The sequence below is a fragment of the Amblyomma americanum genome, chromosome 10 (assembly GCF_052857255.1).
Source record: "Amblyomma americanum isolate KBUSLIRL-KWMA chromosome 10, ASM5285725v1, whole genome shotgun sequence".
NCBI lineage: Eukaryota > Metazoa > Arthropoda > Arachnida > Ixodida > Ixodidae > Amblyomma > Amblyomma americanum.
In genome coordinates, this window is record NC_135506.1 from 36,453,444 (window position 1) to 36,468,689 (window position 15,246).

At 49.1% G+C, this 15,246-nt stretch overlaps 1 protein-coding gene across 2 annotated transcripts in view; it reads left to right on the forward strand.

The window, feature by feature from the left end:
- The first annotated feature begins 9 nt into the window (after nucleotides 1-9).
- Nucleotides 10-15,246, forward strand: part of LOC144107763 (uncharacterized) — an 80,215-nt gene continuing 64,978 nt past the window's right edge. Inside the window, exon 1 of one of the 2 annotated variants that reach the window (XM_077640929.1) lies at nucleotides 10-335. In XM_077640929.1, coding sequence (XP_077497055.1) covers nucleotides 251-335 — 85 coding nt within the window. In that variant the 5' untranslated portion in view covers nucleotides 10-250. The remainder of the gene's footprint in view (nucleotides 336-15,246) is intronic. The other variant, XM_077640930.1, reaches the window with a different exon arrangement.

A 15,246-nucleotide genomic window follows, 5' to 3' on the forward strand; every position in this document is an offset into this window, starting at 1 on the left:
GGGGAGCTTTTTGTCCCGTGCGCCCGGGCGCGCGCGCTCCGGTCGTATTCGGAGAGAGGGAGTGAAGCCGTTGTGGACGGGAAGAGCGGCCAGCGGCGCAAGCGGCGGCTCTCCTCCCCGCGTCGTCGGCGCGCGAGCGCGCATTGACCGTGCGGCGGCCGCTGTTGCTCCGGTGACGCGTCAGTGTCGCGCGCGCGTCTCGGTGGTGGTGGGACGCCCCCGTCGGCCGTTCCACCATGTGAGGGGGAGCATGCGTCTAGCCTGCGAGGCTGTGCTCGTCTTCGTCTTCTCATTCTGCTGGTTAACGTCACCCAGCGGCGCACCCTCGAATCCAGGTGAGCGGATTTCTCCTGGTGAGAAAAACGAGCGAAATGCGCTGTCTGCTGGTGTGTGTGTTACGTAAGCGCTATTCATCACCGGATCCTTCCTCATGGCTTCGACTTAGTCTTCGTGGAATCGTTTCTCTCACCCATTCTCTCACTAGTGGAGGCTCGAAAGAAAATGAGTCAGTCTGTTGGTGCGTTGCGCAAGCACTGTTCGTGGAATCGCTTCGCCTCCTCACTCTAGCGGGCAGCGTTGTTTGCGTCCGGAGCGCGCCATCCACCCAAGGTTGGAGGACGCGCGGAAAGCGCGCGCGCGCGTTGAACAGGACGGATGTCGTTGTCGCTGGCGCCCAACGTGGGGTAGTAGGGGCGACCAACGGTGGCGAAGAAAACCTTGGGATGCGCCGCTGGGACCCCCAGTCGAGGCAGTCGCGAGCCGTGACGACGTCTCTTGTCGCCCCTCCCCCTTCCCTCCGATCCTGCTCCCCTGCGACGATTTTTGAATGCGCGCTGGGTGCCTGTCTTCGGCACGCGCGCGACACGCGTGGCTTGCGCGACTGTGATTGTGGCGTGCTCTGCGGTTTCTGTAGCGCGTTGTTCGGAGCAGGAGCGCTCCTCTCGGAGGGTGAAAGACGGGGCTTGGGGAGAAAGTAGGGGAGGGGGAGGGGGGGTTCCTCCGTTGACAGTCACGGTTCGGAGTCGTCACCCAGTCTTGCAGTGTGTATTCGCTTATGTTGGTCGAGCGTATAGCACGTTGCGCCGCGCGGAGGTTCGGAGGTCTAACTCACGGGTGCTGATGTATCTAAGCGACTTGCTTGTTGAAATGAAGTTCCTGCTTTTGTCCTTGTTCTTTCTCTAGGGAAGCCAAGATGAAAAAAAAAAAAACGTGACCCATCAAGGTCGGGGTGCCATACGTGCTTTCCTTTTTTTTTTCTTTTTTCCTAACGTTCCATCCCGCGATGAAACATCTGCGTGTGTTTGGCGTGAGCTATTCTGGAGTGGACTGGGAGGAGAGGGAAACAGAAGTGTCAAGATGAGTGAAAAACGAAACTTTAATGGTTTCTGTCGTCCGGGGAAGGTGCTATATCGAGTCCTGTCGCATCACTGCAGTCTTTCGAGACGATCAACAGTTTCTGCGGGAGGCTGGCTTCACGCGCATCATTTGTGCCACCTATTTTTCACCAGCCCGGGCGCATATGGCGTGGGATGCGTGGTGGAGAGCGTGCGAATGTTTCAACTGGCCCGCATCCTCGGCTTGAGAGAGTACCTTTTGATGGATCGACTGAATTCAACCACGCTGTCGGCACTAACGCGTTTTATATATAACAGCACCGTTTGATGCGTACCTTCTATATATATTGCCTAACTACACATGTATTGTGGCCTATATTCCTGTCCCTACTGCGTCAAAAACTGACCACGCATATAATCATTCATGGTTCTATGCATATAATTGGAAGATGATAAGGGTTGTAGTGCCCGGTCTACACATGAGGCGTCTTGACTCAACACGATGAGGACGTCCCTGTACCCTTTTCCCTTGGTGTATTTCAGTTGCGACGTCTTCTTACCCATCGTGCTGTAAACATTCTTTACCGTTACTCTGTCAGTTATCCCACAATGCTTAGTAGCAGGCAAGGCTTTTCACTTAGCCGACCTCTCAGCTTGTCTTCGATAAATCTGCCTCTCTTGCTTCACTTTGTTTCTTGGCTTGCTATGCTAAGAAACTCTCAAACCCTCAATCTGCGCAATACGTCGTGATGTTAAGCGCATGATCGTTAAGAAAATAATGTTGAGGAATAAATAGTTTAAAAAAATTTTGAAACGCGCTCGCCATACAAAAATTTCTTTAGACAGTCTACAGACCGTCTACAAACTTTTGCCTATAAAGTATATAGACTTAATAATAATAATAATAATAATTGGTTTTTGGGGAAAGGAAATGGCGCAGTATCTGTCTCATATATCGTTGGACACCTGAACCGCGCCGTAAGGGAAGGGATAAAGGAGTAGACTTAATAGACAAATCCTATAGACTAGTCGATAGGCAATACAAATCCTACAGACAGTCTATGGACAATCTATAAATTTATGGCCGTACACCTGCAATGGATTTTTGTCTTTAGACAGTCTGTAGACTATGAATAGACGAAAGGAAATATCTGTAAGAAGGCAATAGAGCCTATAAGAAGTCTACGGGCAGTCTATAGACCATTTTGATAAGGGTCGGGCGAAACACGTATGCCATAGAGATTTCGAATACTTCCGTGTACCACTCAACACATTCACTTCTACGTCATATGCAACCAGTTCTACACCGGGAAAAAGCATCGTTCCTTCTCCTGAGGAACTGCCTCAAAATACCGCCCGCGGTAAGCACACACAGCTGAAGGAGTCGACCCGAGGGGAATGGTCCGAGCCACGGTCGGTCGTCCATTGTCTGACAGCACAATGGCCCCTGCAAAAGGGCGATGCGTTTGCCGGCTTCGGCTCGGAATGCGTGTTATTGTGGGTTTCCCGTGTTGCTGTCATTGTTGTGCGTGCGGCAAGCCGATCGAGCACTCGCGAGACGCTGCACGGTCAAATGTGCAGCTGAATTATGAGAAGCGATTGCACGTATACACGCAACGAACGTCCGTCATGCAACGCGTACTCGGATGTTTTCTAATGGAAATGAATATCTGAGGGTTTGCGTGGCATCTCGGCGACAGTGACGGCTTTGTTTTACTTGGGTTTGCAAAATATGAAGCGGGAAATGAACGCCTGGAAAATTAACATAAGGTGGAAACGGTCAGAGTCTGACAAAACGACATGCTGATTTCTGGGTTAGACAAAGAGAAAGGCGTACATGTGTGTGTGTCACGGCCAGAATCCGCAGCTTTGTTGACAGTGTTGTGGACAGAAGCGTAGTTGTGAATTAGTGCTTTTGAGAGTGAGCGACGAGCAAATTTGCAGTGAATTAATTAGGTTTTTTTTCAGTATAAATATTAAATGATGGCAGCTAACCTTGTTCTTTCCATGGCACTGTAGAGCTTATTGATGGACGAAATATAATACGTGATGAAATAAAACCCTTCAGCGAAGTTGTAGCTCCAAATGGCATGTGGTTCGAAGCGCAGCGCGATTTGATCCCCTATACCTCTCGCAAATCGTGAGCCGGTATCAGCCTACAAACATTCTCAAGCCCCTTGAAAAGGACAAAGACATCAGCTTAAAGAAGACTTTTTTTTCGTACTCTTGCTTTCTGAGGCTGCAAAGAGTGTCATTGCATTGACAACTCACCGCGTATATATACACGTCTTCGCTGATTTTTTTTTTCTTCGTCGTTTTATGTTGAGGGCTCTGAACATGAACCAAATTAAGTCAATTAACATGTCGAGAACTGATGAAGCAGACATTAAAGCGATGATACAAGTTGGACACATGAGGCGATAATTTTGCCAAGAAAGAACCTACTGTTTGCCCTTGCACAGATACAGTCAGCCTTATGATTATGGATGCCTTAGACAGTGCCCTTGCTAGAAGCTTTAAAAATCGCTCATTCTGTGAACGTGGGTAACATGCATTTACCATAAGTTTATGCTGTGGATCTCGACAGAGCTGAGACCGACGGACATCAGGGCTTCATATGCATAAGCGATGTGTCGTACACTCTAATCAGAAAGGAGTAAAAATGGAGTAAACTGTGCTTTAGCGCAATTCCTTTCATAAAAGGAAAGCGCAAGATGACAGTTTACTCCGTTTCAATTCCCATTCAGGCGTATTCGTGTTTAGAGTGTAGCTACGCATAGTGCTGTCCTGCGTGCAAAACAAAGCGTGTAACCTCAAACGAACCACACTTACTCTGACAGTGCTGTAGCTGCACAATTCAGCGACCTCTCGTAGACATTAATTGCTCCTATCTTTTAGCTTACAGAGTAGTTAGGGAATCGATCGGCTTTTGCTATTGGATTCTTTTTTTTTTCTAAATACGTCTGGCGACCCGAGTGACTTCGCAAATTATCTTTAGACAACTCGTCGCGCTTCGGCTGGCATCTGGTTTCGGCGGCAGTGTATGTCGAAGTGGCATTCCTCGCCTTCACACAGCAGCGCGGCTGCACCGGTGAGGGACGTGAACTGCAATTACAGGGCATTACCCCGCGCCGAGGTCTCCACTATTCCTCTCTGTACACTATAATATACGATCCGTGCAGTAGCGTGAACAAAAAAAAGAAAAAGAAACGAGTGAGAATCGGTTTCTTGTCTATACCATTACCCGAGAACGCACCCACGTCTGCCTCTTCCTCACAGCGCCACCCTCCCCTGTATGCATATTCCTTCGCCCGGCTTCATCATCGTCATCGTAATCATCATCAGCCTTCCCCTCTTCACTGTGGTTATGCAGCTGGCCCGTCATCCAGGCTAAGTAAGGCTTATCTGGCACCAGTGTAGTCTAGACTCCGTCAGCGAGGGGCGCTGATTTCCATGCGTCGGAATGCGCGGCTGCGTGCTCGTCGTTTGGAATATGTATACAGGGGGCGACAGGCGGACGAAGGCCGGTTTCGGACGCGCCAATTATTTTCCTCGTATGCGCTCTACGCACGCACCGCGGCTCCGTGCAGTGACGTCACGCGAACGTACAGCGCAAGTCGTCGTTTCGATTTCCACGGCCGGTTCAACGCGACGGGTGCCGTGAAAGCATAACGAATGCGTAACGCACGCTTCGAGGCGCCTTGCGTGGTGCGGGTGAAAGGGTTGCTTTTATACACGGCAGCCTTCTGTGCGCCTTTTTTTTTTTGTCTTATTCTCTTCTATTTGTAATGTGGCAAGTCCTTCTCACCTTCTTTTTTTTTCACTTTTTTTTCGCCTTGGAGGAACTCGACGTGGTACTGAATTTTTCATGCTGTCCACGCCTGGGTTGGTTGCCGAGAAGGATGTCTATTACGTACTCGGGATAGCTGGCGTCCCGAACCGATACTCGATTTCTGTTCAAGGACTCAGAATTAGCAACATCATTAGCGGGGGTTTCGAAACATTTTCGCCACACGTGACTACGCGGAGAAAGAAAAAAAAAGAGCATAATGACTGAAAGTGCGCAGCACTTTTATTTTTGTGCATTCACGCTCACTTTATGATGCGGCGGTCGTAAACAAATGCGCACCTATAGAAGAAGCACTCCAGCAAAACCGCCATATTAGCGCCCAGACATACCCAGCAATTCTGGACAAATACGTTATTCAGGGGAAAAGATTCTATCAACGAAATTTTTTCACATATTGTAAGATTTGACTATAAAAAATATATATCCGCGGATCTCTCGTCAACAGGCTTGCATTTTTTTCCTAATAAAGTTCTCGCCATCGTCAAAAGTGTTCCCAATTAGTTTTCTATGGCAGTCTTAACTGCTCCTTGCAAGCGATGGAAAAATTACAAAGATTTTGCTACGCATCTCAAGAATGGACCATTACCTTCAATATTTCTATAACAGTACCTTAAAATATTCCAATACTCAAAATTTTTGCTCATGAATGCTTGACATAATGGTCCTTGTTTTCAGACGTTAAGGGCTAATATGCCGTGGGGTTTAGCTAGCCTGAAATACGCTTGTTTACTTGTTTTATATGCAATGATTCCTCAAGTCTACCTCAGCGTTTGTCGCTGAGGTTGAAAGACGTATAGTTTCGATTTATGCAACCTCACAAAGGAAGTCTTCCTGCAAGGGAGATTTCAAACGAATTGCTGCTTGATGCAGCCAGCACGTTGAGCGTTATTTCATCATTGTCGCTGCACGACACACATAAGGAGAGATTTAAACGAATGCGTGGAGGAAAATGGCGAGCCGAGTAACTTAATTAACAGAAGAAGTGAGGCTAAAGATTTATTAAAGCGCACACGCGGACATGAATGCTCTTCACAGTAAATATACCACTGCATAAACTACGTGGCATTTTGTCGCTAGGTGAGAAACGGTTATGTGCACTCTAATACAGTCGAACCTCGTTATAACGAAACGATTTATAACTAAATAATGGATATATAACGTGGGGATGGCTATTCCGCTTGGAAGTTCAGCGAACAAAACTGTTACGAAGCTACGGCTATAACGAAGTAAGTGCCGGGCCGCTTCAACTTCGTAATAAGGAGGTTCAGCTGTTTACTACTACGAAAACGTTATTTTCGTCCCTAGTTAAGCGAATTTTCGTGCAAGTCGTGTTCAAAATCCAGCTGTAGTAGTTCGGCGTGACGTCGATTTACAGCATGTTGTGAATATTTCCAGAACATAAATGAAAGGCTAGCATTTATTTCTGATTTTAAAACTTTCTACAATGTAAAACTTTCGAATTCCGAAACGCTTCGGAGAAACGCCGACCGCTTCAACAACATTAGCGGTCAGAGCTATAATTTTGCTTTCTTCTATCTCACGTTGCCACTACGAACCATAAAAAACAAAAAAAAAACAGAGAAGCAGGAAACTAATAGCCATAGCAGTCAATGACTTCAGTGGCCAGGTATCAAAATAGTAGATGCAGCTACAGCTAATACAAACGCCTATATATAGGGCTCCATTTTGGTAGGTGATTTATTTTTGGCAGCGCGGAGTGCGGGTTTCGTGAGTGGTCGCCATATATCGTCGAGGGCATTGCGTGCGAGCCTTCCGGCCAGTGGCCGCGCTGCTGCCCTGCGTACTAAGTACTGCTGCTGCCGTGCGCCAATACAGAGTCCGTGTATGGAGGTAGCGTGGGCTAAAGTGCAGACGCCGCTCATCGAACGACGTTCGCAGGGGCGGCGGTCGTTGGGTTCTGTGTTTGGGACTTGTGGTGGATCCTGAATGAAAACACCGGGCGCAGTATACACGGTCAACTGGCGTGCTGGTGCGCGCGTCGGGTTTATTTTTGGCACAGCGGAAACAATGCCAATCAAAGTGTAGAGCGCAGATTAAACGTTTTATACATGAGGAATGCCGAGTACCATAGGGCGCGTGTTTTCAAGTCTTAATATCACTTTTTGCATCCCACATAAAGATCCCCTTTCCACAGTACTTTCCATCGTGGTTTATTTTCCGATCTTTGTGCATCCTAGAAGTAACGCAGAGACGTAAACGAGGAATTTTATGCCTTATTATTATTAATAAAAGAAAGGCATAATAATCCTGCACATGATTCGAGGCCTGAGCAGGTTAGGTATTGATTGATTGATTGGTTGATTGATCGATTGATTGGTTGGTTGATTGATCGATTGATTGGTTGGATGATTGATTGATTGATTGATTGATTGATAAAACGAGATTTATTCGGGATGTATGCCCTAATATGACGGGGTGTGGTTTGGGATGGCGACATCGCCGGTGTACTGGGCGTATGACTACAACATGACATTATGACCGATAACGAGGAATAAAGCAAATTATTCGAGCACACGATACAAACAATTAAAATGTGTTGCAAGAGTATATTTTCACAAGTAGAATAACACCTAACGTCATGTAGTAGTAGTGGTTTATTTAAAATAACATAAAAGGAAGGTAAAAGATTTTTGCTAGCCCCGGCATCTGCCATCACGTGCGGCGGCACCTGAGCTGGGGCAGCGGAAAGAAAGGATAGCAGGCAGGTGGGAGAAATGAAATAAAAGAGGTGAGGGGGCAGAAGAAAGACATGGGGGGAGGTAAATAGTACACTACATAAAATAGATATACACTGCATAAAAACATTAAAAGTAAACACTATAAATGCAAAATAAATATACTATATACATTATTTACACAAAGAGTCAAAAAGTCAGTTGTCTTCGCGGCGCGCGTGTGCTGATGACGGGAAACTCGGCAGTCAATGGTCACACGCGCGCCGCACTTTGCACACAACAGCTGGTGTGGGGCGCCCAGCTGTTAGAGCGTCCGAGGTAGCACACACGAAGCGTTCAGTCACAGCACTGTCCTACCTGGCGCAGAACAGGCGGGACGTCAAGCCCGCCTGTTCGAGAAATACACACAGGCTCACCAAGGTTCGCTCGCGGGTGCGCGCACTGCCTTGCGGCCACAGGAGCGTCTCGATGCAGCAAAATTTTGCAAAAAGGACGTTGCTTGATTATGTCCATGTCGTTTGACTTTGCATTGAGGCCTAAGCAGCTAGGCGGTGCGCATGTGTACAACATGCGACGTAACGATTGAACCCAGCTTCGACTCCGGTTGTCTTCAATACAGTCGGCAAATAAGGGCGTAGTTGCGTTGGCCCTTCCTTCGCCACCTCTTTGGGTGCCTGCCGTACTCCTAGACCAGTTAGCCTTATTTATTCGCGTGCCTAGCGATCCCCTAACTTTTTCTCCTGCTCAAAAGCTTATAACTACAACGCCCTGTGTGTACCTGCGCCCGGGATGACGTCTACGGGACGTCCCACTGGAGGGTAACCGTGCATGAGCCAGTCGGTCATCATCATGCACTCTGTGGCCTTTCGCCACCATGAAAACCCTCGTAGGCTTCCGAGCTGGGTGGTTGCTGACCCGGTCGATGTGTGTCCGTTGCCAGGACACCTCGGCGTCGTGTGTGGGTTGACCGCACGCCGAGATAGGCACCGGTCGAAGCCGGCGGGCCCCTCTATGCCGAGAGGCCAGTGACACCGATATTCACCGTCGACCGCCCTTGACAGGCGCTCGTCTTCCGGCCAGCGGTGGTCCAGCAGGCACGCACGAGTGTGGGTGAGAAGAGAGGCCCATGCGTGGAGGGGAAGTATGGTCTATAAGGGCGGAGGGGAGGGGAGGGGGGAGGAGGGGCGTGGCCGCGCTGTGCCGTACTGTTGAGGGGTCCCCGCGACAACAACTGGTCCGCTGTTGGCCGCCCGCACGCCGACTGGTCGCAAACCGCTTCGGCGATCTCGATGGTGCGCGTGTTGTACGGGTCCGGTTTACGAGCCATAGATGTGGACGCTTTAGAACGGGACGCACTACCCCTCTGACTGCGAACCCACCCCGCTTCTGGACCTTCCTCCCCCCCGCCCCCCACCCCCTGACCCCGCCGATCAATAGCGCTCTGATTACGATGGACGGTGGCGAGGAGAACGCCATAAAATGGAACGAAATGCAGCTAAAAGAAATCAACAAGAAAGGTGATGCGAAGTAAATGGTAGCTATGGGTAACGTCATCCTTGATGCCATGCGCGCTTTTGGCACTTTTTTTCTCTCGAAACCATCGCTTTGCTGTATCACGAAGGAAGCTTCGCATCTCGCTGTTACTTTATTATTTACACGTAAATGTGCAATAAATTACTCCGTTCGCAGCTCTTATACACTGTTGTGCTCGCGAGCATTTCAGCTGTTCCAAAGTACATACTAATTCACAAACAAAGCCACTGTACAAAACAGCAGTCGATTTTGTTACAGGGACACTGAACACTGATAAAAGTTAGCCTGCATCTTTAAGGCGCCAGGTTCTAATCACAAAGAGAGGACTCTCACCCAAAGCGGAGCTGTTATAACCTAGAAAAGCAAAAAAAAAAACGAAACACAGGTGTCGCCAAAATGCATGCGTCGAGGCGGATTTTCGCACGGATATCAGAGGCTGCGCTGTACTGTTATTCGCTTCAAAGTGGTGGCAACCCTTTCATTTTAAGTAAGGACGTCACGAGCTTGACTCGACTGCCGGGAAGATTTTTAAATGCAATTTTCTCGGCGATAAATGATTTTTTGTTGTCCAACTAGCGTAACCATACCCACAAAGAGACAATGAATCGATTTTTACTGAGAAAATTACTTCAGCTCAGCATGCTGTTATGAAATCGTGCCTTCATTGACAGATATGAACCAACACTCCGTGTTCACGAGAAATATTATCAGTGATTACTACCAGTGAGAACATGTCATACCTTCCAGTCTACATTAGGTAATGCGTAAATAGGGTTTGAACGGCAAAGTGCGAACCCCGGTTACTTCTGTCCACACTTGTACGTTGAAAGGAAACTCCCAATTTTGTCTTCGGTGTAGCTACTATGGAATAATACGTTATCCATGTGGGGTCCTTGGGAGAAGAACAACAATAACAAGAGCAAACATAAATAGACAGACAAACGTGTAGCCTCCGTAGAATACATTTGCTCCTGCGAGAGTTGTAATATTGACATAGGCCCTTAAATATACTCAGAACACTGCTTGTTTTTTGTGGGGTTTAACGTCCCGAAGCGACACATATAGTCTATAAGGGACGGCGCAGTGGAGGGCTCTCGTAATAATTTACACCGGTGTTCTTTAACATGCGCTGATGTCGCACAGCACACGGGTGCTTTTGCATTTCACCTTCATCGAATGGTGTTAGTGGCAGTTGAAGGCTATCGTGGGTGCTTCTGTGAGTGCTGGCCCAGATCTGCTATGTCACAGATCTGGGCCTCAAACTCTCCAATTTAATTAATATTTAGTGGTCGCTACGGTGGGGCGATCGCCGGCAGACTAATCGCAAGGCTAACAACACTTGCAGCTTGCATCCTGAACCTTTCATCTTCATAGAAGTGCTGCTGCACGACCTTGAGATCACTAGCCGAGTGCAAAAGACACTGAACTATAGCGTTGCGGGTTCAGAGAACTTGTCTTATACGCTAATTCCTTATGAGAGATTAGCATTTATAATGCCACTGGAACGTAGCTAGACAGGTAGCAGTTTTGCTGAGATGCTACGCCGGCGTGATTATTCCGAGTTCGCTCCGCAATACGTATCGAGTTTCATTCGCAGCAAGTGCGACCGGACGTAAGCAGGGCGCATCACTTGGGGCCCGACGAGGGAAACAATTTGACGTCGCTCCCAGCTGAAACGTAACGGCGACAGGTGGCTGTCGGTGCCGTCAGGTTAGCCTGTCTAGCCTCCTCTCATTCGAGGGCGGAAGTATTAAAAAGTGAGCACCACGCGGGAAGGAGGCAGAGAGAGAGAGAGAGCATGCATGGCGAGCTGTGATACGGCGTACCTAACTCGTAACATCTGGGAAAAGCTTTGCTTCCTGTGCGCGTTGCAGGTGGATGCCTGGGTTCATATTTGTGTGTTCTTTTAATTCGCCTTGCAAGCTACACGGCGGAACACACTCGAAGCGAGTTGCACCTACGTGTCCTGCTCAAAGAGCAGGCAATGTTTGCGAACACCGTACTCGAACCTAGTCAGTGTAATGATCGAAAGAGGCCATAGACTGGAAGAAGCTTTTCGTATTTTTAATGCGTTAGCATTAGAGTTGTCGTCACACGGAAACCCCGCCGAGGTTCGCGAAAAACTTTGCTGATTGGTTGAGAGAGGTCACTTGACCTTGTGGCATCATCACAACCTGCTCAACGGGTTCTGATCAACTTAGTCTCTAGACAGCAGCTGATGATAATAATAATAATAATAATAATAATAATAATAATAATAATAATAATAATAATAATAATAATAATAATAATAATAAAAATAATAATAATAATAATAATAATAATAATAAAAATAATAATAATAATAATAGGTTTTTGGGGAAAGGAAATGGCGCAGTATCTGTCTCATATATCGTTGGACACCTGAACCACGCCGTAAGGGAAGGGATAAAGGAGGGAGTGAAAGAAGAAAGGAAGAAAGAGGTGCCGTAGTGGAGGGCTCCGGAATAATTTCGACCACCTGGGGATCTTTAACGTGCACTGACATCGCACAGCACACGGGCGCCTTAGCGTTTTGCCTCCATAAAAACGCAGCTGCCGCGGTCGGGTTCGAACCCGGGAACTCCGGATCAGTAGTCGAGCGCCCTAACCACTGAGCCACCGCGTAAATAAGAAAAATAAAAATTGATAAACAATTGTGATATATGCAAATGTCGGCACCGTCACTGCATCGCGAGATGCCTGCCACTGCAGGTAGAAGTCCGAAATAGGCGCTTGATGGACAGACAATTGGAATCTCACTGACGAAACACCCACACACATGCTATGCTATGGCATTCCGCTCCTAAGGTGACTTAAGCGTCCCCATAGTCTTGGCATCAGGAAGGTTAGATTTTATGGTTTATGGTTTATGGAGTTTAACGTCCCAAAGCGACTCAGGCTATGAGAGACGCCGTAGTGAAGGGCTCCGGGAATTTCGACCACCTGGGGTTTTTTAACGTGCACTGACATCGCACAGTACGCGGACCTAGTAGAATTTCGCCTCCATCGAAATTCGACCGCCGCGGTCAGGATCAAACCCACGTCTTTCGGGCCAGCAGCCGAGCGCCATAACCACTCAGCCACCACGGTGGCTGAGGAAGGTTAGGGTATAGTGTTGAGAGCAATGACTCCTATTGCGCTTCCGAAAAAAAAATACAATGATATTTAACGAGTTGGTTGTTTGTCAGGAGATTTGTGATCAGCACAACATGCATGGTCCACTCTCTCGTCCTTTTGGTTTACTGGCGTTTGTACAAGTCGGGTCCCTCTCTGACTGCGCGGCTATTCTTTCCACGAGACAATACGGCAAAAAAGGGCCCGCATGGCGCTTTGCATTTAACTCGCTCCGCCGACAGGGCATCGGGGGTTCTGCTCCAGCGGCTATTCCAGCCAGCAGCGAGACCCAGTTCGCTCCTCCCGCAGAGCTGGCTCTTCTTTATAGACGCGGTCGCCTCACACGTTTTCACGCGTGAGTGCCGCGATGACAGGCTGCACTGGGCACGGCCTTTTCCCTTCTACGCAGCCACAGACACACGGAGTGAGCGAAGAAAAGCTGGACAAATGAAAGCAGTCCGGTCCGCGGAAGCGCGGGCGACTAGCGAGCGCCGCATGGCGGCAGTCATCTCCTCCGTCTTTCCCGCGTGAGAGCATCGGACACCGCTCCCTGCGTAATCCGTGTCCGAAGAACTGTGCAGCACTGTGGAAGCTGCGGGACGCGTGCAGGCACACAGCAGGAAGTAGTGTAGGGCTTTGACTACTCTCGTCCAGCGTGTCTGCGGCAGCGACGTCCTGCTGTCAGAACACGCGTTTCGCGTTCGGGAGGCTCACTGAGTTCCAGTCCTATAGCACCGCCGGCAACCTGGCGGGCTTTCTTTACAAGTGCAACGGCACTCCCACTCTTGTCCTGGAGTTTCCAAGAGGCGGGGAAAGGTTCAAACGCTGTTTCTCGTCTGTCCTCCTTAGCGTCGTACAAGCCGCGGCAGGAAGTGGGTGCAATAAGACACTATTTTATTTGACCCCACTTTTTTTTGCGGCCTCGTCATATGGAATGCCTCTTTACTGTGTTCATCCACTTTGCACCCCTTCTGTCCAGAAATAAACCAGTGCAGGTTTTTTTTTTTCTGGGCAGAACTACAGACGCTTGTCAAGCACTCCTTGGGAAGTGTTCGGCCACATTTACGTATCCCTCGTCTAATTTTTTCTAAAAAAAAAGAAACATATAGTCATCCTTCGCCCTTGACCATCCTCATCATCCCAAGCATTGCCACCGGTCTGATTAGTGCCCTCAGCATGGCCAAGGCCTTTTGATCTCCGACAACGTAGTCTGTCGCCAACCGCGTCTATTCGAAGTCCGAGCAAACTTCGCAGCCTCATCACTGCTTGTCCACCATTTTCCTCGTATAACCGTGAATTTGACCATGGGCACCTCCTCTGAACGGTAACTTTACTTGTACTTTCTACGAGCAGGTGGCACGACTCGAAGAGCCATGCCGCGAAGCAACGCATTTTGGCGTGCTCTATAATCCCTCCCTAAATCGGCTGCCACCACCCGCTGCTTCCAAAACGCTGCACTGCTTCGATGAGCCAGATCCCAGATACCGGCGCCTGCATGCATCCGCACCTTATAGGGGCGAGGAAGAGGTACCACGTTCTCGTCGAGAAGAAAACCCGTTCCGCGGAGGGGGCCTTTGTTTCCCACCAGGGCCTGCCCGTCTGTCAGCTCAAGTGCCTGCTCGGCGAGGAAGTCGCGCTTGGTTGATGCTGCCGCTGCAGCAGACTCTGACGTCGCCGACGACGTTGGCTCCTCGCTGCACCCGTAACACCACACCGGCGAGCCGGTCCCTCGGCGCGTCCGGCCAAGTGCTTCCTCCTCTTCAGTGTCCTGCCGAGCTGAACGAAGGGGGGCTCCCTTACCAAGGCCGTGCTCGCCTTCTCAGGACCCGTGGAGAAGCGTGGAGTTATTTCATTTTACTTTACTCTTTTCCGCGGCGAAGGAAGAGGCGCTTCTCGAGGGCCATTCTCTCTCAAGTATCGCGGCTGGCCCGGCCAGGCGCCTCGATGGCTGGATGCGCTGAAGAATGCGTGCGCCGCACATCAAGTCCCTCTGCGGGCGCCTGCTTGGGCGCCTCAAAGAAGCAGTAATGTCGGAGATAGGAATGGGTGATTCGAAGGGAGCCGCGGGCTTGATAAAAAAATACACAAGTGGGAAAAGATAGAAAAGAAGACGAATGTTAAGCGGAAGTTGGAGGTAACCATATGGGAACGCCACCGCTATCAAGTGGAACGGCTGCGCTGAACGTTGGGGGTGTCTTCTTGCTGGCTCCTCAGTATCGTGAAGAGCTAGTCTCTTCGCTCGAGGAACGTACTGCCTGGGTCGTCTGGCGACCTGCATTGTATACACGCATGCCGGTCGCGTTCGCGTGCGCCCACTGCACGACTTAAGGTCGATTTGTTGCTTCTGTTTTATTTCTTTCCGACTTTTTATCAAGAAGGAAGCGCCCATGGTACGCTGCGCCAGCGCCACTCCTTCCCTAACCATTACTGTCGGGGAAGCGACTCTTCGTAGCACCAAACAGCTCTTAAGTTTTCTTTGTGAAAACAACTGAGAAGACAAAGGATGGCGGTTTTTTTGTCTGCGTTTTCGCATACGATTATGTGCTCCCAGAGGGCGCCGCCGCTGCAAGTTTTTGACCAGTCGTGCGCTAAAGGGAAGCACGATACAACGTGCTCTGTAGCCACGTTAAGTTCTGGTATCTTGCGTGGTTTTCCGTCTTCCTGCAGTGATATTACTCCAGCACTTCTTCCGGTTTGT